Below are 22,368 nucleotides of genomic sequence, written 5' to 3' on the forward strand. Positions count from 1 at the left end.
GGCGGTATCGCGAGAGCGACAGGAGGCGGGGGGGGGGCGGGGCTGGCGGCGGCCATGGCGGACGGGGCGGGTAGCAACGGGGACGCCGCGGGGCTGCCGGTGGGGAAGGAGGCAGGTGAGGAGCCGGGGGAGGGGGCGAGGGCGGTGGGGGCGTCCGGGCTCCGTCAGGCGCGGTCGGGCCGCTGACGCCCCGGTTGTGCCGTGCCTCCCCCTCTCCCCCCTTCCTCCTCCTCCTCCTCCTCCCCCCGCAGTGGACCGCCTGATCCGGGAGAACGGGCACATCTTCACCGAGGCCCAGTGCAAAGTGTGCAGCGCCCTGCTCATCTCCGAGTCCCAGAGGCTGGCCCACTACCAGGTAGGGAGCGGAGTGCTGAGCATCAGGGTGCTGAGCGGCAGAGGTGCTGAGCGGCAGAGGTGCTGAGCGGCAGAGGTGCTGAGCATCGGGGCTGCTGAGCATCGGGGCTGCTGAGCACCGGGGGTGCTGAGCATCAGGGCTGCTGAGAATCGAGGGTGCTGAGCATCAGGGTGGACGCGCTTCTCTCTGCTTTCTCCAGAGCAAGAAGCACGCCAACAAGGTGAGGCGGTACCTGTCAATCCACGGCGGAGAGGAGCTCGCCCATGGGAAGAAGATGAGGCTGGATGCGAAGCAGGTGAGAGGAGAACATAGAGCCCTTCGGGCCTGAATACGGCCCGGCGGGACCTGCTGGGCTAAAGGCAGTTGTGCAGCCTGGGTGTCTTTATAATGAGGAAAACCTTCTCAGAAAGGGCGTTCTGAGAATTGAAGAGCTCGATGGCAGGTGCAGTGCCGGGCCTTGTCTCAGCAAGTGCAGTTCCTGCTACCCTCCCCATTTAAACAAAAGCACATGGCCTTTTACTTGTTTGGAAGGGCAGGGAAAAGTGAATGGGAATGACAGCTTGTCAGGAGTATCATTGCACAACCTTTTTTGTGACAGAGAGCATGTTGGGTTGACTTGTCTACTGGAATTCTCTTTCCAGAGCAATCTTTTTTTACTTAAATAAGTTTCTTCGGCTGGTAGCTGGAGCTGGTTGGTCAGTAAAGGCACCATGTTCCACTCGGCCATCTGTCTGCCCCATGACTCACTTGGGAAACAGATTCTACTTCTATGATTGCTTCAGCTTTAATCCCTAACTCTTCAACATTTGCGCCGGGGGGGTGGGGGGTAGAGGCAGATGCCTTCACGCATAGTGTTAGGCTTAGAAATGACCGCTGCTGGCTGCTCCACTGGCATCGTGTTGCAGATGACCCAGCTGATAGCAATGTTTGTGTTGCTCAGTTCACACCTTGCAGAGTGAAAGGCTGCCTGTTCCAATTCTGGCAGCCACACACTTAACCTTGTCCTTAACCCATACAGGCCAGGGCTGCCCCTCTGCCTGGGGTGGTTTCCTAAAGGGTTACAAAAAGTAATCTGGTGCACAAACACTCTCCAGTGAGGGAGAGGATGATGCTGCATCATGGAAGTGCTACTCAGTTACACTTCTTAACTCATCACCAGAATGTCTTTGGTTACCTTGTTTTCTTAGACCCCCCAAACCTTCCTGTTTCTTCTCGTAACAAGAAGGTTGGACGAGGTGACCTGCAGAGGTCACTCCCAACCTCAGCCACTCTGTGGTTCTGTGTGCACAGGACAGCAAGCAGGAAGGGAGCAACGGTGAAGACAGGAACAAGTGCTGTCCCATCTGCAACATGACCTTTTCCTCTCCAGCCGTGGCAACATCTCACTACTTGGGCAAGACTCATGCCAAGAACATGAAGCAGCAGTCCCCCAAAGTGGAAGGTATGACTGTCTGCAGCGCCTTCGTGTTGTACTGAGGGGCTATTCAAGCAATAAAGAAGTTGAGAGGTTCATTGGCCCCCAAGTGTAAGCTCTTGTGAGGATGCGCGTACTCTTTACAATGAAGCAGAGTAAGCCAACACTGCACTTCCAGAGACAGCCTCTCTCAGTAGCCTGCTCGGTGGGATAGTGTTGGCAAAAAGTTCTGTGGGTTTTTTTGTTTTGCTTTGTTTGGGAGAAATGCAGCTTACGGCATCGTTGTACCCATCCCTGTGTGCAGGGGCCAGGACAGCCACTCTTCAGGGAATGTGGTGTTAAGCTGTAGAAATGCTTGTCACAGGATACGATGCTCACTAAAAGCTTACAGGGACTGAAGTGACTGGTGAAACTCCGATATGGTAAATTTGTCAGGGCTGCTCAGCTATGAAGATGTAGCCTCTGAGGTTCCAGGACTTGTGAGCTGCAGATAGCTGGGGACTGGGAGAGTGTAGCTGGGAAGCGTCAGTATGTGCTTGTCCTGACCTTGTGCTTTTCCCATGGCACCTGCTGCTAGGTTGGCTGCTCTCGTAACAGGATGCAGTCCAGGCAGACCTTGGGTCTGACCCAGGGCAGCTGCCTGTGTGTCCCATCCCTTTGCTAGCAGATGGAAAGGCCCAGTGGGTCGGGAGGGAGACCCTCTGTCTGGGGCGGACAGGGACAGCCAAGAGTCCAGGATTGCTGTAGCTGGTCAGGATGGAGGGAAAACACAGCCTTTGAGTGCACCTGAGGATGGTAACTTGTGCTGGCTCTGAGCTGGGATCTTCAGGGCGGAAACTGTCCATCCCAGGGGGTCTTTGTGGCTTTGCTAGGTTGTGTGCACACAGCGAAGCCACCTCTGGGGTCAGGGTGCCCTATGGGATGTTTTTGTTCTTTGAAGTCCTTGCTTTGGGGTATGAGAGGAGCCTTCAGGAAGGGGTGGATGTATGCATGAGTGGTCTGGTGCGTACCTTCTGTTTCAGTGTGAGAGGAGCCCTCTGGTCCTTAGAAGGTTCCTCACTCTGGTCTTTGGTTCCCCATAATGAGAGGGTGCAAGTTTCTCCATCAGACAGGAGAGCCACTTCTCTGTGTGGATTCACTGCGTCAGACCTAGACCTGTTCATACCATTTCTCAGACAAGACTCCTCAAGTCCTGCAGCTGCACAGTGTTTCCAGAAACCCGCTTGCCTTTGCTGCACAGGGGCTTGTACCTGTGTTCTGGCAGGGTGATGATAATAGTAGGTAGAAGCTCCTTCATGTCCAGTGTTTTTTGAAGACGGCCATGCTTATGTTCAGGAGAAATATATAATTCTGTTGGGGTTTTTTTTAATGCTGAAAGTTTTTCTGGCCTACTCTGACTTGTCTTACCACATGCCTTTCAATTCTGCGGTGTTAACGGAAGAGGTAGGAGCAACGTGAATTTATCTAGATGTCTTACATTCTCTGTCTGTTTGGGTTTTAGCTGTCATGGACTATGTTTTTTAATGTGGGTTTTGGGGAAATAAAGTGACTTTTTTACCTCCAAGTTCTGTGACTAACCAAGAGTTTGGATTCACCTTACAGAATCAGTGCCCCCTCAGAAACATCCTGCTACCCTCCCCACCTCTACCGTGTCTTCTAACGAAGAGAACAAGGACATTACTGACCCAGACAAGTTCTGTAGCCTCTGCCATGCCACTTTCAACAACCCCCTTATGGCAAAACAGCACTATGTAGGCAAGAAGCACAGAAAGCAAGAGACCAAACACAAGCTGATGGCACACTATGGCCGAACCCCTGATGCACCAGCATCGTCCTTCATGGGTGAGTTCTCAGCAGGCAGATTAACAAATAGCTGAAGAGCAGGGTGGGAGAGCAACGGTATGTGTCTGACGGGTCTTTGGGCAAGAGAGTCCATGTGGAGGGAGCAGGGGAGAATTGCTCGTGATGAGGATCTTGATTATACACCGTAAGATTGATTCAGTTGATGTTGTAACTCCCTGGCAGCAGGAGAGGTTTTAGACTGTAGCTGCTCATGACAAGCTTTGGGTTGTGTTTTGCAATGTTGTCTAATCGGGGATGTGTCCTTTCTATTCTCTGTGCAGATAATCCAGGGATTTTGGCTAGTATTGTTTCTAGCTAGTTGATTGCATACAAAATGGAAAGATAAGTGGCATTTGGCGCTTAAAAAACGTCTTAGAAGGGGACTAGCCGTAGATGGAAGAAATAGGTTTAACTGCACCTGCTGCTTCAAAGCACATGAAAGCCAGAGAAATTCTCCCTGAATGCCTTTCTGCCTCTGTGTGGGCACTTCCATCTGATGAACTAATGCAACTCTCTCTGGAGCAAGCAGGAATGTGAAAAAAAAAAAAAAATTGCTATTAAGGAGGAACTTTAGGCAGACAGTTAAAACTCATTTGGTTTATGATCTGCTGCTTATGAGCACTTCTATGTGATGAAAGCCCTTGGAGTCCAGTGAAAGCATTAGGAGCTCACAGTAAACTCCCTTGTTCCTCCCAGCAGCCTTCTGTTAGACCAAGAAGTCTAGTACCTGCTGGATGCTTGAGGTAAATAATAAGTAGACAAATCATCTTAAAATCTTCTTCAAGGGCATCTTTCTCTGGCGTAAAAACCCACACAAGCAGAGGATTAATTATTCTAATTCTTTGCAGGCCACCTTTAGATACCGGTAACACTTATGAGAAATGAGGCTCAATTATCCAAGTAATACTCTCTCCCACATTGCGTAGTCGTGTGGGAGATGGAAAAGGTGCTCGGTATCTAGTGTTACCCATCTGCTCTTTACCTAATTAGTGGGGCCTGATGAATGGTTCCACTTGAGTGTGACTCAGGCGCTGACAGTGGCAGGAGCCCCAGCCCAGGCAGGCTGGGTGGCTGGGCAGTGCCCTTGCCTGTGTGAGCGATGTCTCCTGTCGAGTGCCGGCAGTACCGGAGCGCCTGGCATCTCCACGGCACTGCGGCTGCTCAGGTGAGGTTTTGGAGCCTGCTTGGATGTGATGGGCTGTGCTCAGGGATATTTGCTGAAGCTCTCTTTGCCCGTCTCTGCGCTAACAGCCATGCCTGTCCCTGAACATGTGTCTGCCGGGATCTGGCTGGCAGCAGGTAAAGATGTGTTTGTTCTTCACAGTGCAACACCGAGTTCCTCTAGGAGCCACCAGTTTGGGCTGCAGGAGTGCAGTTTAGACAACTTTGTGCACACACCTGTTTGCTGAATTTGCAACAGAGAGCTCTTGACCTCAATTGTGCAGGGAGGCAGACCCGAGGGCTGTAACGGCTCCTCTGGCCTTTTCTGCCCAGGTCCAGCTCTGTTTTGAGAGTTGAACGTCCCAACAGAGTCTGAAGGCTCTCTGGGGTGCAGCAGTCAGGTGGGGAAATGTCTGCTACATTATATGTTGTGCTTCTCACTCAGTCATTATGCTGCTCTGCACCCCTGGGGTAAGTCTTCTCTTTCACCTTAAAGAATTATTTTCTTTGCAAGACTCCTAAGCAGAATCCTTCCCCAGCGAGCCAAAATTCAGGAGCGCATAATGTCTTGAGGACAACTGCCAGGATTTTGCCCTGTAAGAGACTCCTGTGCTGAGCTGTGCTGCCATGTTTGCCTGTTTGGTATCTGTGACCTCCCGAACTTTCATTCCAGCTGGAGTTATCATGTTACACAAAACCATTGATCTGTCTAGTACAACTATTGTTGGAAACTTTTTCTTTTTTTTTTTGGCAGTTAACTGATACACTGACTGTAACCAAACTGCTTGAGGATAGAGCTTAATATTCTCAGCTGGCACCTCAGCAAGGCTTAGCAGAATGCTGCATTGTGGAACTGGACGCTGGGTGTAATCTCCTCTGGCTGCTTTTTTTACTGAAACACTACAAACTTACAAATTAAGTATCTCTCTCATTTTCTGTTAAGAGGTGTACAGATCAGAAGTGGGAATTTGGGAGAGAAATGGAGTTGCAAATGCAGTATAGCATCAGGTTTGGTGTCCTAATGCTGAGATTTTTGCTATGTCTGATACTGTGAACTGTTTATAGGAAATGTGTCTTTGTTTTTCTAGATAAACAAACTCATGTTCTGACCAGGAAAGCTTTTCTGGCTCAGTGATTCCCTCGCAGTGACTGGCTGATACATGGTGGGGTAGTGGGATTCTGCAACCTCCCCGCCTGGTCAGGCTATTGACTTGCTATTTGTCTTTGTTTAGCGGTTGTTTAACACGTCAAATGATTGATTATCTCACTTGTTTCTACCTCAGGCACCAAGTTGTTGGCTAGCTGTGTGTGCTAACATTGATGTCTGTTTCAGCTGGGAAGGGGTACCCCTGCAGTACGTGTAACATAGTACTGAACTCCATAGAGCAGTACCAAGCTCACATCAGTGGCTTCAAACACAAGAATCAGTAAGTAACGTTCTTGTCTAAGAGTGTTTCCAGCCTCGCTGTTCAAATCGATGGCTTAAATATAGCTTAAAATGCAGTTTTGAATGTGTATTTCCAGCTGACTTGCAAGCAGAACAACAGGGTTTGTGCAAGCTTGCTCCATTTGTCCTGAAGCCGATTCACTTCGGCAGCTCCCTCTGCAGACAGCTCTGGGATACTGCTGAAGTAGAAGTGCCCTGCAGTTGCTTTTGGTTCTTGGTTCATCTCAGTGTGGACCTTTGCAGTGAGCGTGTCCAGCCTGACACCATTAAACGCTGTTTTGCTAACAACTGAGATTTTAATTTAATTAAAGACTAGCTCAGTGGAGATCTGCTTGCCATTCTAATCTCTCTTGGGGTTGCTTGTCTTAAAATTTGGCATGCCGTCAGCACACTCTAGAAACTTAGACCATATTCCTGAACTCGCTCTCACAGCTGGTGAGTTAAATAATGGCATCCCCTGCATATATTATTAATCAGAAAAAAAATGGGCTGCCAGATTATTAATACCAAAAATACTTGTTCTGGACACAGTCAAAGTTCAGATCTCTAGTTTCAAAGCCTTCGCTAAAAGAGGCTCGGTAATGAGCCTGGGTTGGTTAGAGAGCTTCTTAGAAGAAAGTAATATTAGGAAACCCTATCTGAAGTGAGGACAGACTGCTAGCCAAAGTTCCCAGAGAGGACAGGAGGAAAACTGGGATCTGTAGTTGCCTATCTGTAGAATAACAGTCCCATGGTCCCGTGGCTCTCTGGAGTTCTTGACTGGAAGACATGTGCTCAATCCCAGGAAGGTTTAGGCTCTCGAATGGCACAACCGGATCAGTGAATAGCAAGTATCCTGTTCTACATAGATAACATTGAGGATGTTCCCAACACAGACGCATAAACATTCCCTTTAAGGACAGGGGTGTTGTCTGAGTTTTTGCAGCCACACAACTCCCTTTCAGAAAGCTGCTTCTGGATTCAGCCATTCAGTCCTGTTCCAGGCCAGCTCCTGCAGTCTGAAGAGAGCCAGGATACTTGCTTTGTAATGAAAGCTCTTTAACAGTCCTTGAGCTGTGCAGTATCTGATTCTGCCATGCTAAAGGTGTCCGTTTACACACACGCACGGAGGGCAAGGATGCATTTGGAAGCTTTTCTGGCAAGTTGTTCACTTGGCTACAGTAGGCTGTTGCTCTGCTGACAGCCATGCCTGCTGAGCAGTGATTGCAGCTGGCAGATTTCAGACCACTTCTGACATTGTCTCCTTTTTTCCCTTCTCTTCCTCTCCCTTCCACGTCCAGGATGCCAGGAGCAGTGCCAGTTGTCGGACCGTTCCCACCACAGCAGTATGTCCGGGAAGAGTCAACTGCCCCAGGAGGCTACAGTTATTTCAGCCAAGACTTCTAGAGCAAGTCGCAGCACTGTTCTTGGAGTTGTTGGTGGCCCAAGAACGCACATCCTTTGCCAGCCCACAATGGTTTCATTATCCCTCTGGATAAGCAAAGCCCTACCCTCCTGTATGCACCCGTTGAGCAGAACGGGGACAGAATCTGTCAGAAAAAGGATCCAGCTGGAAGAGACTTGCTAGACAGCAAATACTTCACTCCCTTAGAGTAGTTTTCATTGTGTAATTGCTTCCTGTGAAGGTGGGTGCGGTGTGAGAGGAAGTGTGTATCTGGTATAAGGAGGGTTTGGCAACAGGCTGGTAGTGGCCACCTCCTCCCTCACCAGAGCAAATAATGGATTCCTGCACCTGGAGGGCCAGCATCCCATGCTCAGAGGTGGCTCTTGCCGGAGGAGGGCTCCTAGACCACAGCAAGCAGTGCTTATGCAGCATGGATGGAACATGGTGCAGGTTGCCTGGCTTTGTACAGGCCTGGAATAGGAAATAGAGCATGGCATCTCTTTCCATGCCTCCTCCAGTCAGGTTTGTGTGCAGAATTTCATGAGCCACTGATTGCCATCAGAGCCTTTTGCAGCCGTTGGTTCTGGAGCTGGGTTGTTTGGGTCTGTCTAACAAGTATTTACAACTTCTGGTGTGCAGACTGCTGCTGGTGGGAGCAGAGGGCTGCGAGAGGGGTTGGAGCTTCTGGCTCTCCTCAGCCCTCTGCTCTGAGGATTTCCACTTGGAAGGAAGTAACCATTTAGCCTGGTTTCCTATGGAAACAGGTGTACGTGATCATTCACCGTGTGTGTCTTTACCCCCTGTGACTTAAACCAATCTTGGCCAAACTTGGCAGTGGTGGAGATCTCCAAGATATGAATGCAACAGCAGAGGAAGGTAGAGCAGGGCGAGTTCATCTCTAGTTCTCTTGGGGTCTTCATGAAAGTGCAGCATTTTCCCTACTGCCACCAAAATACTCTGGGGAAGGAGGGTTTTAAGAGAAAAAGAGAGGAAATAAATCTAGGTGCAGCAGAAAATTGTAGTATAACTTGGTCAAATCATTAGCTGACTAAAAAGCTACAAATCCTTTGGAAACCTGCCTTGGTTAGTTCTTCATTAGACACTACTTGCCCAGCCCCTCTCTTCAAAGTTCTTACATATTTGTACCACCCTGGAAAAGGGATGTTCTGTATTTCCAACCCAGAAATTAACTGATGGGCCCTTCATGGTGCTAATGCATTAGATCTGTCAGAAAAGGCCCTGGAAGGAAGGGCAGGCACCTGAGACTGCTGTGCATTTTGGAAGAGTTCTTTAGATGTTTTGCCTTAAGCTAAGGCACTGCCTGTTCTCTGCTAGCCCACCTCAAGAGCCCTGTGCATTGGGCTGGCCTCAAGCTCAGCACCAGTGCTCCAAGTCAGGCACCCCGCAGCTTTATCCCTGCGTCGGTGCCTCCGTGGAGCTGAGACTTTGCCAGTCCACGGCAAACATCCCGCTGTTTTTTCTTCCACGCGACAGAAGAACGCAGATGTGGCCCCTCTGAGGATTTCCCTGGCCCATGGGGCTCTGTGGGGCTGGCAGGATCGTGGGTGATGGCCACAGGCACACTGCGCTGCCAGAGTGGGCTGATGCCTTCTGTTGCCTGGCCCCAGCAGCTGCTCAGGGCGGGCTGGGGCCCGTGGCTCGCAGCATTGTGTGCCAGGGGAGCGGCTGATGCCTTTAAGGGGCTGAGAGCCAGGCTGTAGGGGCACTTCTGAAATCCAATGTGTGCGCTGGTCAGGTTAAGCAAGGAGAGAGCAAGCTGTTTGCTAATCTCAGTGCTTGGGGTGAGTGCCTTCCCTTCCCCACTCCAGGCTGTGCATGAGATTTGTTTTTCTTTACCCTGCACAGCATCTGCCATCTTCCCTTAGGACAGGCTCCTGCTGGTCTGGGTTCGCCTTCCTAACGTTTTCCAGTCTTGCTCCACTGCTGAGGTCTGACCTTAGTCGTCTTCTGCTGAGGGAGTCCTTTTAAACCTTGTGAGCTGATCAATGAGCAGAAAATTGTGATGAACTGAAGGAAACGTTGTGCGCCTGATAGACCTGGGTGGCCTCCAACGCCAATCTCTGCTGCTTAGCTCTCGTCCCGCTGTACCAGGGCAGGTGCCCGCTAGATGTGCTATGCATCGACACCAAGAGGGATCCATTTCCAGCACTGCCCAGTCTGGTGTGTCACTCCTGTCTGTGTACTGACAGTTTTGCCTTCCCCTGTACACAGTGGTTATGTATCTGCTGTTTCCCTAAGGTGAAGCTCTCCAAATAGAGTGTTTATTACAACTTTTGGGTGCTGTCTCTCTGCTAGAGCCCTTCCTGGGATTTTGCCATACTTGAAAGCAAAGAACAGGATGCAAACACCGTTGAAATATTTGGGAGGGGCGGGAGGCTTGTGTTCCCATCTGCCCTCCTCGAGGCCCTGCTCTCATCCCACGGCACCCTGAGGTCCAGACAAAGCCAGTAAGTGCCTTCCTCTGTGCCGCTCTGGCAAGTCAGCGAGGCCTTGGAGACACCGCAGTTACCAAGAGGAAGACAGGACGGTCTGGGCTGGGAGACTGCTGGCACTTCTGCAAGCTGTCGTGCAGCCTGTACTGAAAACATCCGTGACTGCCACAGGACACTGGGCTGTTCCCTGGCACTGCCGTGGCAGCGCAGGAGTGGCATCATGGCAGGCGTGCTCTGCTGCTCTGCTGCTGTCCGTTTGAGGATGGCTCGCTGGCTGAGGTGGGCTCAGGTGCCCAGGACGGGCTGTCCTGCTCCTCCGTGGGCAGGGCTGTGGCAGAGTGCCGGGGACCGGCATCCCCGGGAGCGGTGCAGAGCCTTGTGCTGGCACCAAGGGTGGCACTGCCATCAGCCGTGCGGGTACAGCTGGGAGGGACAGACAGCCTGTCCCTTGCTGACCCCTTCCCCTCCTCGCAGCAGGGCTGTGGCATCTCTGGCACATCCTGGCCCTTCTGGGGGTGCAGGTGCTTCCCCAGGGGAGGTGGCAGTGGCCCTGGGGCTGCCCATACTCCGACACATCCCCCTCCCCAGCAGCTGTGCCAGGGCAACCACAACCAGACGGCCCTGCCAGCCACGCTGGGGGCTGCAGTGCCCGTGGCTGGTCCATGCCGGCTCCATCCCTGTCTTCTAAGCACAGACCGGGTAGATGCCAAAACCACTGGTGTCCCTGCTCTGCTGGCTGCCATCCTGCCTGCTTTTCTCTGCCAGGGGGGCTCCAGCACCTGCGGGCACCCCCAACACCCATGGGCACCCCGAGCCATGACGGGAGAGGAGCTGGAGCCTGGTTGTGGGGCCAGAGCCACCCACGTGCCGGGGGAGGCTGAGGATAGAGCGTGGCCCTTGTCCCCAGGTTGCTCCCCGGTGTCAGTGTCCTGCCAGCCCAGTGCCCCTTCCCGGCTGGGACCAACGCTGCCCAGTCCTGCTCCTCCCCACTGGGGCCTCCGTGGGCAGCACCTCGCCGGGCTGAGCCCCAGCGCCTTCCGGGCTGGCAGGCACGGCGCAGGGCACGGAGCCACCCGCCAGCCACGTCCCCTCCGGAAGCGCCGCCATCCCCTGCCCGTGCCGCAGCCAGCTCCGTGGAGCCTGCCCGTCTGAGGAGCCGGCTGCTCCTCCGGCAGCGCGTGGGGCTGGGCCCCGGGTTCCCCCAGCTCAGCCCGGGGCGGGGGGGGGGGGGGGGGGTTGCACAGCCCCGGCCACAGCCCCAACCGCTGCCATCCCTCGTGGCCCCACTGGCTCCAGCGAGTAAATCAGGTGCAGATGTGGAGGCAGGGCCGGGCGCCTGCTTGCGTTTAGGAGCTGGGAGCATCGGGGTGGCCCCATTCCTGCCTCACAGCCCCGCACCGTGGCAGCACCGCTCCCAGGAGGAACCACCCCGATGCTCCATGGGGTGACAGGGCTGGCAGGAAAAGCTGCTTGCTCGGCTCCCACATGTGCACAATGGTGCACATGGCGTGTACCGTGACCCCAAGGGGACCGGCGCCCATCCTGGTCCCGTGCACCCTATTCCCTGTGCCAGCTGCAGCCCCGGTGCTACCCAGGATGGGCAGGGCTGCCCACTCTGTGCTGCTGGGCTCCCAGTTCAGCCCTTGGCACCCAAATCTGTGGGTGCTCCTGTGCCACGCTGAGGGCTTGGCCTAAGCCTGAGAGGTCCCATTGTCCCCATCCTGCAGCCCTCACGCTGGGCCCCCCGTTCTCGCCTCCCCAGAGGGAGCAGCAGGTTCATGTTTGCCATGTTCTGCCTGGTTAAACCTTAACCAGGCCAGGTTGCTCCATCGGTCCCTCCCTGCTGGAGATAAGGATGGGCAGGCAAGACTAAGACCCGGCTGGGAGCACTGCCCTGAGCCCAGCACCTCACCTCAGCCCCTGCGCAGTATCCTACCCCCCCAGTTAACCCCCTGCCCGCCTTGGCAGGTCCCTGCTGATAAGAGGGCAGCGGATTGAAGCTGGGGCTGGAAGCTGCCGTGTGTCAAGGCCGGCAGGGCTGGATGGAGCCCAGATCCTTTGTGCCCGGGGCAGCCCGGGACCCCCAAGCTCCGGGGCTGGCCCAACCCCTCAGTGCCAAGGGGTTCACATCACCCCGGCGGCCTCAGCCCCCAGACCCCATGCACGTACGGGGTGCTGGGAGCCAGGGAGCCCGTGCCCCAAACAACAGCCGTTCAGGGGAGGCCAAGAGAAACTTCCAGGAGGAAAGAGCCCCCTGGGCTCTACCCCCCCTCCCTCCCCCCCCCCCCAAGGAGCCATCGTGCCACGCGCGCTCGCGCTGGCCGCAGGTGCCACCGCCGCGGGAGCGGCGGCGAGCGCTGGGGCCAGGCACAAGGGGCGGCTGTGTTCCCGCAGCCCCGGCTGCCTTCCAAGAGCAATATTGTTGGCACCAGGCAGGCTCCCTGCGCCGGCAGCACATACACAGGCCTTTCATGAGGGGAGCGGGGATGATTTACTGCCTGGGGGAAGGGGCAGGGGCAGGAGGATGGAGCCCCATCATGCTGGCCCCAGCGCCCAGCCCCTCGGGTGTGCTCGCTGCCGCAGGGTGCTGCACATGTGAGCGAGGCTGTGGGTCCGGCCAGGGGGGTAATTTCTCCTCGCTCGGGCACGGCGCAGAGCGGGTCCCATCTGCACCGTGCCAGCCCCCTCGCTGCCCCGTTTGCAGCGCCCTGGGGATGCGCTCCCTCCCTGGGCGCCCCACTGCGACTGAGCTCCCACCCTCTGCGGCTCAGCGGCCGGAGGGATACGTGCCCCTCGCAATGCCATGGCTGATGGGAGCAGCTGAGGGGGGACAGGAGCAGGAAAGGAGGGTGCTGGGGCAGGGGTGCCTCCACAGCGTGGGATGCCGGCGCTGGCACAATCCCCGCCTTGTTGAGCTGCTGGCGTGGCGGAGGCCGCGGCGGTGCTGCCGGCAGCGGGCGGCAGGCGGTGGGGCTGCGCTGCTGTGAAGGGCTTTTTGTTTGCCGTCAGTTGCTGTTATAAATCAAGCCCGGCAGCCCAGCCCAGCACTGCCCCACGGCACGGAGGGGATGGGCTCCCAGCTGCCCGCAGCAGAGCCCCGCTGTGCCCCAGACTGCGCCCACCATCGCCCTGGCCCCGCAGCGATGCTTGGCATGACGTGGGGCAAGGTGCCAGCACTGGTGCCCTTAACCAGCACCGTACCCACCAGTGGGGCACCCGGCTGGGATATGGGGGGGTCTCTCCGTCCCCATCCCAGGCTGTGGCTTCCACAGGCTCCCCCAAGTCCCAGCTCTCCCCCAGCATTCCCGGCGCTGGGAATGACCCTTTCTCTCTGGTTTTAATTTGGTTTCGGTTCGAATCAAGCTGAACCCAACATTTTTTCTGTGCTTCCGGCTCACTGTGAGCTCTGCAGGGGCGGCTGCTGCTCCGTGAAATTGATGTTCTCGTCCGCTTCACGCGCCAGCAGGAATGAACAGCTGCCGGGGGCTGCTGGCCCCGGGGACTGCTCCGTGTGCCCCTGTGCCCCAGGGGGAGACCAGCACCCCAGGGTGGGGACCAGCCCCCCAGGTGGGGACTAGCACGGGGTGGACAGTGCTGTGGGAGATCAGAGCACCAGCCAGCACTTGCAGCGAAGCCGTGTTGTGCTGGAAGTTGCTGGTTTTGCACACCGGGCCAGCACGGACAAGGCTGTGCCCTGCCCCTGGCAGCATGGCCCTGCGGGGTGGGGGGAGTGACAGTGACGGTGGCACCCCACTCACACGACCTCAAGACCCACGCTGAGCATGGGCAAGGCTGTGTGCAGGGCTCACCACGGCCCCAGCAGGTCCTGTTGGAAAACAAAAAGATGGCGAATCAGACAGGGATGCAGCGAGGGAAAGCAGCTCTGGGGCCAGATCCTGACCCTGTGCTGGGGACACCCTCTGTCCCCTCATACTGTCAGCTCAGGGGACGGTGTGCCTGGGGACCATGCCAGCTCGGAGGTTCTGAGGCCGGGCTTCCTCCAGTGCCCAGGGATCCTGCGTGGGCAGGCAGGCGGGCAGTGGAGCCAGGGCACGGTGGGGTTTGCCCACCGCGATGCAGGCAGCAGCACGGGAAAAGCGAAAGCGAAGTGTTTATGGGTCGGATTAGGGCCACTCCAACGCTGGCTCGCAGCCTCGCGGTGTTTTATGACGCTCCGTTATGGGCTCCTAATGAGGGTCACAGCCACTTTATGGCACCGGCAGCGATAACCCTGCAACTAATTGCAGCACAATTAGCGAGCGGGCTGCTGGGCACCCAGCAACACACAGCGCCCAGCCAGGCCAGGGCCACCCGACGACGTGGGTGCTGCTGCCGTGGAGCCCTCGGCATCTCCGGGCCCTGGGTGCTCCCTGCTCCCCCGCAGTCGGGGTGCCACGGCGGGGGGGGGGGGGGGGGGGGAAGAGGCAGCCTCATCCCCCCCTGCCCGATGTGCTGCTCCCGTCATGGGGGCCCCAACATGTGGGGTCTGCCCGGGGGGCGGCAGAGGGGGGCAGACCCACGCGGGCGATGCTGCGGGGCCGTGCCGGGGGCTGCCCTCTCGATGCTGGCGGGGGGGCCGGGGCCGTGTTCCCCCGCCCTCCCCCCGAAGCTCGGCGGCTGGTCGGTTTGCAAAGGAGCCGGCGGCGGAGCGGGGCCGGTTGCAGCAGCCGTGGGTCGGGCCCCCCCCCCACCCCCCGTCCCCCTCTCCCCCCTCCCAGCGCTCCGGGCGGGGCGGGCGGTGCCGCTGTAACCCGAGCGCGCCCCTACAAAGTGCCCGCGCCCTGCGCCGCGGCGGCAGAGCGGGGTCGGAGCGAGCCCGGAGCCCGGAGCCCGGAGCCCGGAGCCGTCCCCAGCCCTGCCCGCCATGGGGCCGCGGTGTGGGGCGCGGCGGCGCTGAGCCCGCTGGCCCCCGGACTTTGACCGGGCCCTCCCCGCGCTGCGCCGGCGGCTCCGCCGAGGGAGCCCCGTCACCGCCGGTAACGCCGCGACCCTCACCAACTCCGGGACACCCACCCCCCCCGGAGATCCCCTTGCACCCGCCCCCCCCCCCCCCCCCCCGTTCCCAGTTAACCTCTCCCAGCGCCCTGCCCAGGCTGCGGGGCTGGAGGGGTCGGGTTCCCTGCACCCAAATTGGGGGGGGGGGAGGGGGGATCCCCTTTCCGTGCCCCGCCCCCTCCCACACCCGAGGGAGTGGGCTGGAAGGGGTCTCACCCTGCCCAGAGGCTCTGCTGCCCTTCCCTGCTTGCCCACCCTCGGCGTGCCCCGGGGGACCCCGCACCGCTGCCCCACGGTGCCCCGGGGACCAGCCGCCCCCTCCCGCCTGGCGGGGGAGGGAGCTGCCAGCCCGGCTCGGCTCACCCCGGGCCCTGCCTGTCTCGCAGGGTGGGACCCACCGCGCCGGAGGGGCCTGGAAGATGCGGCCCCTCTTGCAGGTCCTGGTGGGGCTGCTGCTGGCGGCTGCTGCCCGGGACAGGGCGATGGAGCCAGGTACGGCTGCGGGGGGGGTGATGAAACGGGGTTTGGGAGCGGTGGGGTGGGAAGGGATCCTGCTTTCTGAGCACCGACCCCCAGCTGGGCAGCGAGCCCCTGGGGCTGAGGGTGCCATGTGCTCGCCCTGGGCGTGCAGCCCCCCCCCCCGCCCCCAGTTCTGACCACGGGGTTGGGCTGGTGGGGGCTGGGGGCACGGCATGGGGGGCCAGTGTCTCCATCACCGGGCGAGGAGGTGTGGAGGCTGGAAGGAGCAGGGTGGCTCCAGGCAGGCTGTCCCTGCGCTATGGGGGCTCAGCTCTCTCGGTGGATGGGCACGGCAGGGTGGGATGGCATGAATGCCGTGGGCTGTGGCAGTTGTGTGTGGCTCAGTGGCGAGTACAAACACATTAGGGGTGCGGGTGGTACGTGCTTCTCAGTGGTGGGAACAGAAAGACTTGTCCCAGGGGACCACAGGCGCAACCACCCCACATCCCACTCTGTGATGGCCACGCAGAGGGCTGGGGACACACTTGTGTTCCCTCAGGCCCCCACATGTGGGAAATCAGGCCGCGGTGGGTATTGCTACACTGGTGGCTGCGTTGTTTCTGTTCTCCATGTGCACACGCCTGCTGCTGGCCATCGGCGGGCAGAGCACCACTGCCCAGCCTGGGCATCGCTGGGGCCAGCCAGGCTGTGGGGGTCCCGGGTGTGCTTGGGGCACAAGGAGGTCCCACGGTGGGTGGCTGGGAGGGTTTGGTGCCCTCATTCGGTGCTGCGTTCAGTGAGGCAGGACAGGCTTGAGCACCCTGAGCTGCTGGGAGTGGTGTGTCTGGAAGGATGGTGGCATGTGTGGCCTTGGACAGGGACATGCTGCTGGGGCAGATTCCGGCCCTTGCCTGCCTCCGCAGCAGCAGAGCCCAGCACCAGGCTGTGTCACACCATGTGCTCTCCACACTGGGGTGGGCGTGTGGTGGGGTCCTGCCATCGGGGAGGGGTGAACACCAGGGTGGGCGCTCACAGCATCTCTCTAGAGGTATTCGAGAGCCCGATGCTGGAGTCAGAAGAGGAACATCTCCTGCTGGACCCAGGCAATGTGTTGAAGCTGTACTGTGATGCCAACCACAGCGGTGCCAGCGTGGTCTGGTACAAGGAGTCCCGGCCGCTCGTCCCCGGGGATCGCATCCATCTCCGGCAGAGCCTGCTGGAGATCTCAGAGGTTGCCTACGAAGACTCAGGGCTCTATGTGTGCCGGGCGCAGGGGAGCGGGGAGATCCTGCGCAACTTCACCATCTCCGTTGTGGGTAGGAGCCCCCCGGCAGGGCCCAGCTCCCCTCCAGGGCAGCAAGGCAGCCACTGCCCACCCTGCCCTGCAGGCAGGGATGTCCCTCTCAACCCATTTTCCTTTGCAGACTCGTTGGCATCAGGTGATGATGATGAAGACAGTGATGGGGACAGTCCCCACGGAGACCGAAACGAGGAGCCGGTCTATGTGCACAGAGGTCAGTGCCACCCCCGGCAGGAGAGGGCAGCTGGGGCAGGTCCAGGAGCGTGGGGCACTGCTGCCTCCCGCTCACAGCACGAGCGGCCGGGAGCAGCTCCGGCAGCCTCCATGCTGCCCCTTGGCCCCCTCCCACTGTACGCCCCGCATCTCCCCAGCTCCTTACTGGACTCACCCACACCGGATGGACAAGAAGCTGTATGCGGTCCCCGCGGGGAACACGGTGAAGTTTCGCTGCCCAGCCTCGGGCAGCCCCAGCCCCAGCATCCGCTGGTTGAAGAACGGGCGTGAGTTCCGGGGCGAGCACCGCATCGGGGGCATCCGGGTAAGGGCTGTGTCACCCCCCCACCTTCAGCCTCCCTTCCTGGGGGTCCAGCCCCCCCCCCATCACCCCTCACTGCCTTGCCTCCTCCCTCTGCAGCTCCGGCACCAGCACTGGAGCCTGGTGATGGAGAGCGTGGTGCCCTCCGACCGAGGCAACTACACCTGCCTGGTGGAGAACAGGTTTGGCAGCATCCGCTACAGCTACCTCCTGGATGTGCTGGGTGAGGGCTCCTCGCTGCGGCGCTGGTCCTGGCTCCTCACTCCCACCCGCACCTGGCAGAGGGGTCGGGCTCACAGGGGAGGGGGCAGAGGAGCCTCTGTTCATGCCCCCTCCGCTGGCACAGCCCACGCGTCCCTCGCACCCAAGGGACATGGGGATGGCGACCAGGCTCGGGTTGAATGGTCTGCTGTAGGGCTGGGGAAGGGCTCTCCGTGGCTTCACGGTGGATGGAGAGGGAGGGAGACAGGAGCCTCTGCTCTGGGCTACTGTGTCAGTGACACCGCTCTGCTCTCTGCACAGAGAGGTCCCCGCACAGGCCCATCTTGCAGGCCGGGCTGCCTGCCAACACCACAGCCCTGGTGGGCAGCGATGTGGAGTTCTTCTGCAAGGTCTATAGCGATGCCCAGCCCCACATCCAGTGGCTGAAGCACATCGAGGTCAACGGCAGCAGCTATGGTCCCGATGGGGTCCCCTATGTGCAAGTGCTCAAGGTAACAAGGGCGAGAAGCACCTGGGTCCCGGACACCCACCCCAAAGTGGTGACAGGGAGTGCAGGGTCCCCTGAGGGGGAGGGATGCTGACCATCCACCCCTCTCCCTGGCAGACTGCAGACATCAACAGCTCTGAGGTGGAGGTGCTGTACCTGCGCAATGTTTCCGTGGAGGATGCTGGCGAGTACACCTGCCTGGCAGGCAACTCCATCGGCCTCTCCTACCAGTCTGCCTGGCTCACCGTCCTGCCAGGTAGGGGTGGGGGTCCTGGTGTGGGTGCTGGGACCCCCGGCACGCAGAGACCATGGCTCAGGCCAACTCACTCACTCCCTCCAGAAGAGGAGCTGGTGCGGGAAGCTGAAGCCCCCGAGGCCAAGTACATGGACATCATCATCTACACCTCGGGCTCACTGGCTGTGGCCATGGCTGTCATCATCGTGGTGCTGTGCCGCATGCAGACTCAGTCGAGCAAGCAGCCCCTGGAGCCCATGACGGTCCACAAGCTCTCCAAATTCCCGCTCATCCGACAGGTGGGTGCCGAGCTGGAGCACTCGGGGTGTGGGGGGGACTTTGGTGACCGACTGGCTCCATGAATGCCACTTGCAACCATCACACATTACCCCTGCAGCTCCCTCACCCATTTCTCCGAGTGAGGGTCTCTGCAGCACCGTTGGGTCTCTGTTTGGCCCTGGAGCACGGGGTAGGATGGCTGAGGTTCCTTGGCTCTCTCTGCAGTTCTCCCTGGACTCCAGCTCCTCTGGGAAATCCAGCACATCCCTGATGCGCGTCACCCGTCTCTCCTCCAGCTGCGCCCCGATGCTGGCTGGGGTCATGGAGCTGGACCTGCCCCTCGACGCCAAGTGGGAGTTCCCCCGAGACAAGTACGGTGCTGCACAGGGCAGGTCTGGGACTGGGGGCTGCTCTCCCCAGCTGCCCTGGGGATGGCAGCATGTGGGTGCTGGATGGGGAGGTCTCTGCCCATCACCGGACACCTCAGCACCACTGTGCCCTGGGGTGCTGGGACTCGGCTTAGACGGAGAGACAGTCACACTGCCTCTGCCCCTCTGGGTTTGGACACGCGGTGGTGGAGAGAAGAGCCATCCCTGTGGTTCCTCACAGTTCTACCTTTTCCTTCCAGGCTGGTGCTGGGCAAGCCCTTGGGGGAAGGCTGCTTTGGCCAGGTGGTGCGGGCAGAGGCTTACGGCCTCGACAGAGACCGGCCGGACAGAGCTGTCACCGTGGCTGTCAAAATGCTGAAAGGTAAGAGCTCCTCTGCCAGCGTCCCAGGTGCAGAGGTGGCATCAGTGCCAGGCTGTGGTGTCATCCCAACTGTCACGGTGACATGGCCCTCCTTCCCCAGACAACGCCACGGACAAGGACCTGGCTGACCTCATATCTGAGATGGAGATGATGAAGCTCATGGACAAGCACAAGAACATCATCAACCTCCTGGGAGTCTGCACGCAGGACGGTGAGGGCTGTGCAGGCAGGGCTTGGGCACGGAGCCAGAGCAGGAGACGGGGGCTGTTGGGGACAGTGGCAGGCGTGACACAGTGGCTGGGGTGGCACAGGGCAGGGGCTGAGCAGAGTGAACTCCCTTCCCAGGGCCGCTGTACGTGATCGTGGAGTTTGCTGCAAAGGGCAACCTGCGTGAGTACCTCCGTGCCCGCCGCCCCCCCATACCTGACTACGCTTTCGACATCGCGGCGATGCCCGAGGAGCAGCTCTCCTTCAAGGACCTGGTCTCCTGCGTCTACCAGGTGGCCCGTGGCATGGAGTACCTGGAGTCCAAACGGGTAGGGCTGGCACAGCCCGTGCGGGCTCCCTGTGCTCAGCACAGCCGGGGTGGGGGGGGGCATGGCAGTGACAGAGGAGCGGCATGTCCCTGGTGAACCCACTGTCCCCATGGAGAGGGGGTCCAGCCCTTTCCCCCGGGTTGTCCAGAACATCCCAGCCACATCCAGCAAAGCTCGGGGCAGTATGTCCCCAAAAATGTGAGGCTTAAAGCCTGAATCATCTCCTGTGTGTACCCCCCCTACAGCACCTGTTGCCCCACCACTGCGGAGGTGCCGGCGGGGGGGTGTGTGGGAGGGGAGCGGTGGCTCTGAGTGTGGGGAGGGGACACGGGGAGCTGGATCTGCCATCTCACACCCCTGGTGGGTGACCATCCGCCCCCTCCACTGGCAGTGCATTCACCGTGACCTGGCTGCCCGCAACGTGCTGGTCACCGAAGAGAGTGTGATGAAGATCGCTGACTTCGGCTTGGCCAGGGATGTCCATGACATTGACTACTACAAGAAAACCAGCAATGTGAGTGAGGGCCCTGGGAGAGGGGCGGGGGAGCAGAGGGACCCCCGGCCAGGGCTGAGCAGGGGGTTTGCTCCCGTAGGGTCGCCTGCCAGTGAAGTGGATGGCACCTGAGGCCCTGTTCGACCGTGTCTACACCCACCAGAGCGATGTGTGAGTCCTGGGGCTGCGGGGGGCTGAGGAGGCTGTTGGGTGTGGGATGAGGATGCCGTTGGTGTGGCGGCACCAGGGGGTTATGCATGTATTAGAGGGTCCCCCATGAGTGGGACAGGGGCACTCCATGGGGACAGCAGCAGCAGGGCACACCTTCCCCAGCAGTGATGCCATCCTCTCCCATCCCTGCTCCCATGGCACTGCAGGGTGCAGTGGGGTGACCTGGGACCCCACCTGCCCAGGGAGGGTCCTAGGATGTGGTTGAACCCCCCTTTGCCACATGTGATCCCAGGTGGTCCTTTGGGATCCTGATGTGGGAGATCTTCACGCTGGGGGGCTCCCCCTACCCCGGCATCCCTGTCGAGGAGCTCTTTAAGCTGCTGAAGGAGGGGCACCGCATGGACCGGCCGTCCAACTGCACCCACGAGCTGTGAGTACCAGGCAGGCAAGGTGGGCAGGGAGCACGGCGAGACCCCACTAACACCCCCTCGCCCCCCCCAGGTACATGCTGATGCGGGAGTGCTGGCACGCTGTGCCCTCGCAGCGCCCCACCTTCAAGCAGCTTGTGGAGGGGCTGGACAAGATCTTGGCGGCCGTTTCGGAGGAGGTGAGTGGTGGGGGGTCCAGTGGGCGGCGTGGGCGGTGATGGTACCGGTGCTGATGGCACCATCTCTCCCTGCAGTACCTGGACCTCTCCATGCCCTTCGAGCAGTACTCGCCCTCTTGCGAGGACACCGCCAGCTCCTGCTCCTCCGACGACTCCGTCTTCACCCATGACCCGCTGCCGCTGGCTCCCCGCCTCTTCTCCTACCCCAGTGTGAGGACTTAAGGGCAACAGGGAAGTGTGATGCCGAGGCCGTCAGTGCCCTCACTGGGAGCAGGTCCAGGTTCCCGCAGGTTCCCTCCTTTGCCCGGTATGAGTAGCAGGTGGGCAGGGCCCCGAGCCACCGCTCCAGGGCAGGGTGTCCATATCTCCGGGCTTCATTCTGGCACCAAGCCTTCAGTCTTGGCTGAGACCTGCCTGGCATTGCAGGGCAGCGGGAGCCAAAGCCTCTCCGGGGTGGGCGCTGTCCAGGATGCCCATGGCATCACCCAGGGAGCTGGGCTTTGGCCAGCACTTCAGTGGAAGTGTCTCTGGGCAGGAGCCCCACTGCCTGCCAGGCTCCTGCTGTGTCTGTACATAGCCATAGAGATGAATATTTATGTACATGAAATATCGACCTGATAAATTATTTTTTTGGAATAGACCCTGGCACAGTTTCTGGGCTTCTCCTGGGGTGCAAAGGGCCCAGCTGAGCTGGGAAGGTGGGTCAGGGGCTGCCTTCTCAACCAAGCCAGCGCGGGGGCCTGCGCAAGCGTTCCCCGGGGGACACGGAGGCAGTGCCACAGGTGCAGGAAGCCATGTCCCCACTCCCGTGCCTCCAGGCCCGCTCCGGCACAAAGCACCCTCGCATCTGTTCCCCATTAACCGCTGCTGCGCTAAGCCACCGTGAACTCCGCTACCAGCATCGCCCTGAAACCGATCCCCCAACTGCCATGGGCTCCCAGGCTGGGAAAGCGCTCTGGGGCCCGGCCCCGTGTGCTGGGGACCCCCCGTATCCCCCCTGCCCAAGACGGCCCCGGGACTCCAGATAAAAGTGAGTTACAGGTTCTGTGCTGCCTCCCTGAAGCTCCCACCCCTCTGGGAGCGCAAGTTGGGGGGCTCCAGCCCCAGGCCCTGCTTTCCAGTGCCTGCTTTGCCCTCCCCCTTGCCCTGCGGTGCCCAGCTCTGCCGAGAGCGTGGGCAGGGAGGGCTGCAGCTGTCTCGCCCGCTCCCCGGGTCTAGGGTTTCATTTAGGGCTGGGCTTTGC

The 22,368-nt window shown here is 59.2% G+C and overlaps 2 protein-coding genes across 2 annotated transcripts; both read left to right on the plus strand.

Moving 5' to 3' along the window:
• Positions 1-37: 37 nt before the first annotated feature.
• On the plus strand, positions 38-9,894 carry ZNF346 (zinc finger protein 346). Its single transcript, XM_032983713.2, has 7 exons — positions 38-115; positions 252-355; positions 555-650; positions 1,646-1,796; positions 3,372-3,611; positions 6,106-6,199; positions 7,500-9,894. The coding sequence occupies exons 1-7, from the start codon at positions 55-57 to the stop codon at positions 7,603-7,605; spliced, it is 852 nt and encodes a 283-aa protein (XP_032839604.2). The 5' UTR covers positions 38-54; the 3' UTR covers positions 7,606-9,894.
• Positions 9,895-14,866: 4,972 nt separating this feature from the next.
• On the plus strand, positions 14,867-21,770 carry FGFR4 (fibroblast growth factor receptor 4). Its single transcript, XM_042790431.1, has 18 exons — positions 14,867-15,032; positions 15,438-15,543; positions 16,557-16,826; positions 16,935-17,024; positions 17,182-17,348; positions 17,445-17,568; positions 17,868-18,058; positions 18,172-18,310; positions 18,395-18,588; positions 18,794-18,939; positions 19,197-19,318; positions 19,419-19,529; positions 19,664-19,854; positions 20,246-20,368; positions 20,448-20,518; positions 20,811-20,948; positions 21,020-21,125; positions 21,201-21,770. The coding sequence occupies exons 2-18, from the start codon at positions 15,471-15,473 to the stop codon at positions 21,345-21,347; spliced, it is 2,403 nt and encodes an 800-aa protein (XP_042646365.1). The 5' UTR covers positions 14,867-15,032; positions 15,438-15,470; the 3' UTR covers positions 21,348-21,770.
• The last annotated feature ends 598 nt before the right edge of the window (positions 21,771-22,368 follow it).

Source organism: Tyto alba, unplaced genomic scaffold (assembly GCF_018691265.1).
Source record: "Tyto alba isolate M040663 unplaced genomic scaffold, T.alba_DEE_v4.0 Super-Scaffold_17, whole genome shotgun sequence".
Classification (NCBI taxonomy): Eukaryota; Metazoa; Chordata; class Aves; order Strigiformes; family Tytonidae; genus Tyto; species Tyto alba.

What these genes read in the sequence shown, in the direction of transcription:
- ZNF346 (XM_032983713.2), top strand. Translation starts at nt 55, where the DNA reads ATGGCGGACGGGGCGGGTAGCAACGGGGACGCCGCGGGGCTGCCGGTG. An exon ending in TGAGGCTGGATGCGAAGCAG is followed by an intron (nt 651 to 1,645) that starts GTGAGAGGAGAA and finishes CTGTGTGCACAG; the next exon opens with GACAGCAAGCAGGAAGGGAG. An exon ending in GCAGTCCCCCAAAGTGGAAG is followed by an intron (nt 1,797 to 3,371) that starts GTATGACTGTCT and finishes TTCACCTTACAG; the next exon opens with AATCAGTGCCCCCTCAGAAA.
- FGFR4 (XM_042790431.1), top strand. Translation starts at nt 15,471, where the DNA reads ATGCGGCCCCTCTTGCAGGTCCTGGTGGGGCTGCTGCTGGCGGCTGCT. An exon ending in GCCGGTCTATGTGCACAGAG is followed by an intron (nt 17,025 to 17,181) that starts GTCAGTGCCACC and finishes GCATCTCCCCAG; the next exon opens with CTCCTTACTGGACTCACCCA. An exon ending in AGTACCTGGAGTCCAAACGG is followed by an intron (nt 19,855 to 20,245) that starts GTAGGGCTGGCA and finishes CTCCACTGGCAG; the next exon opens with TGCATTCACCGTGACCTGGC.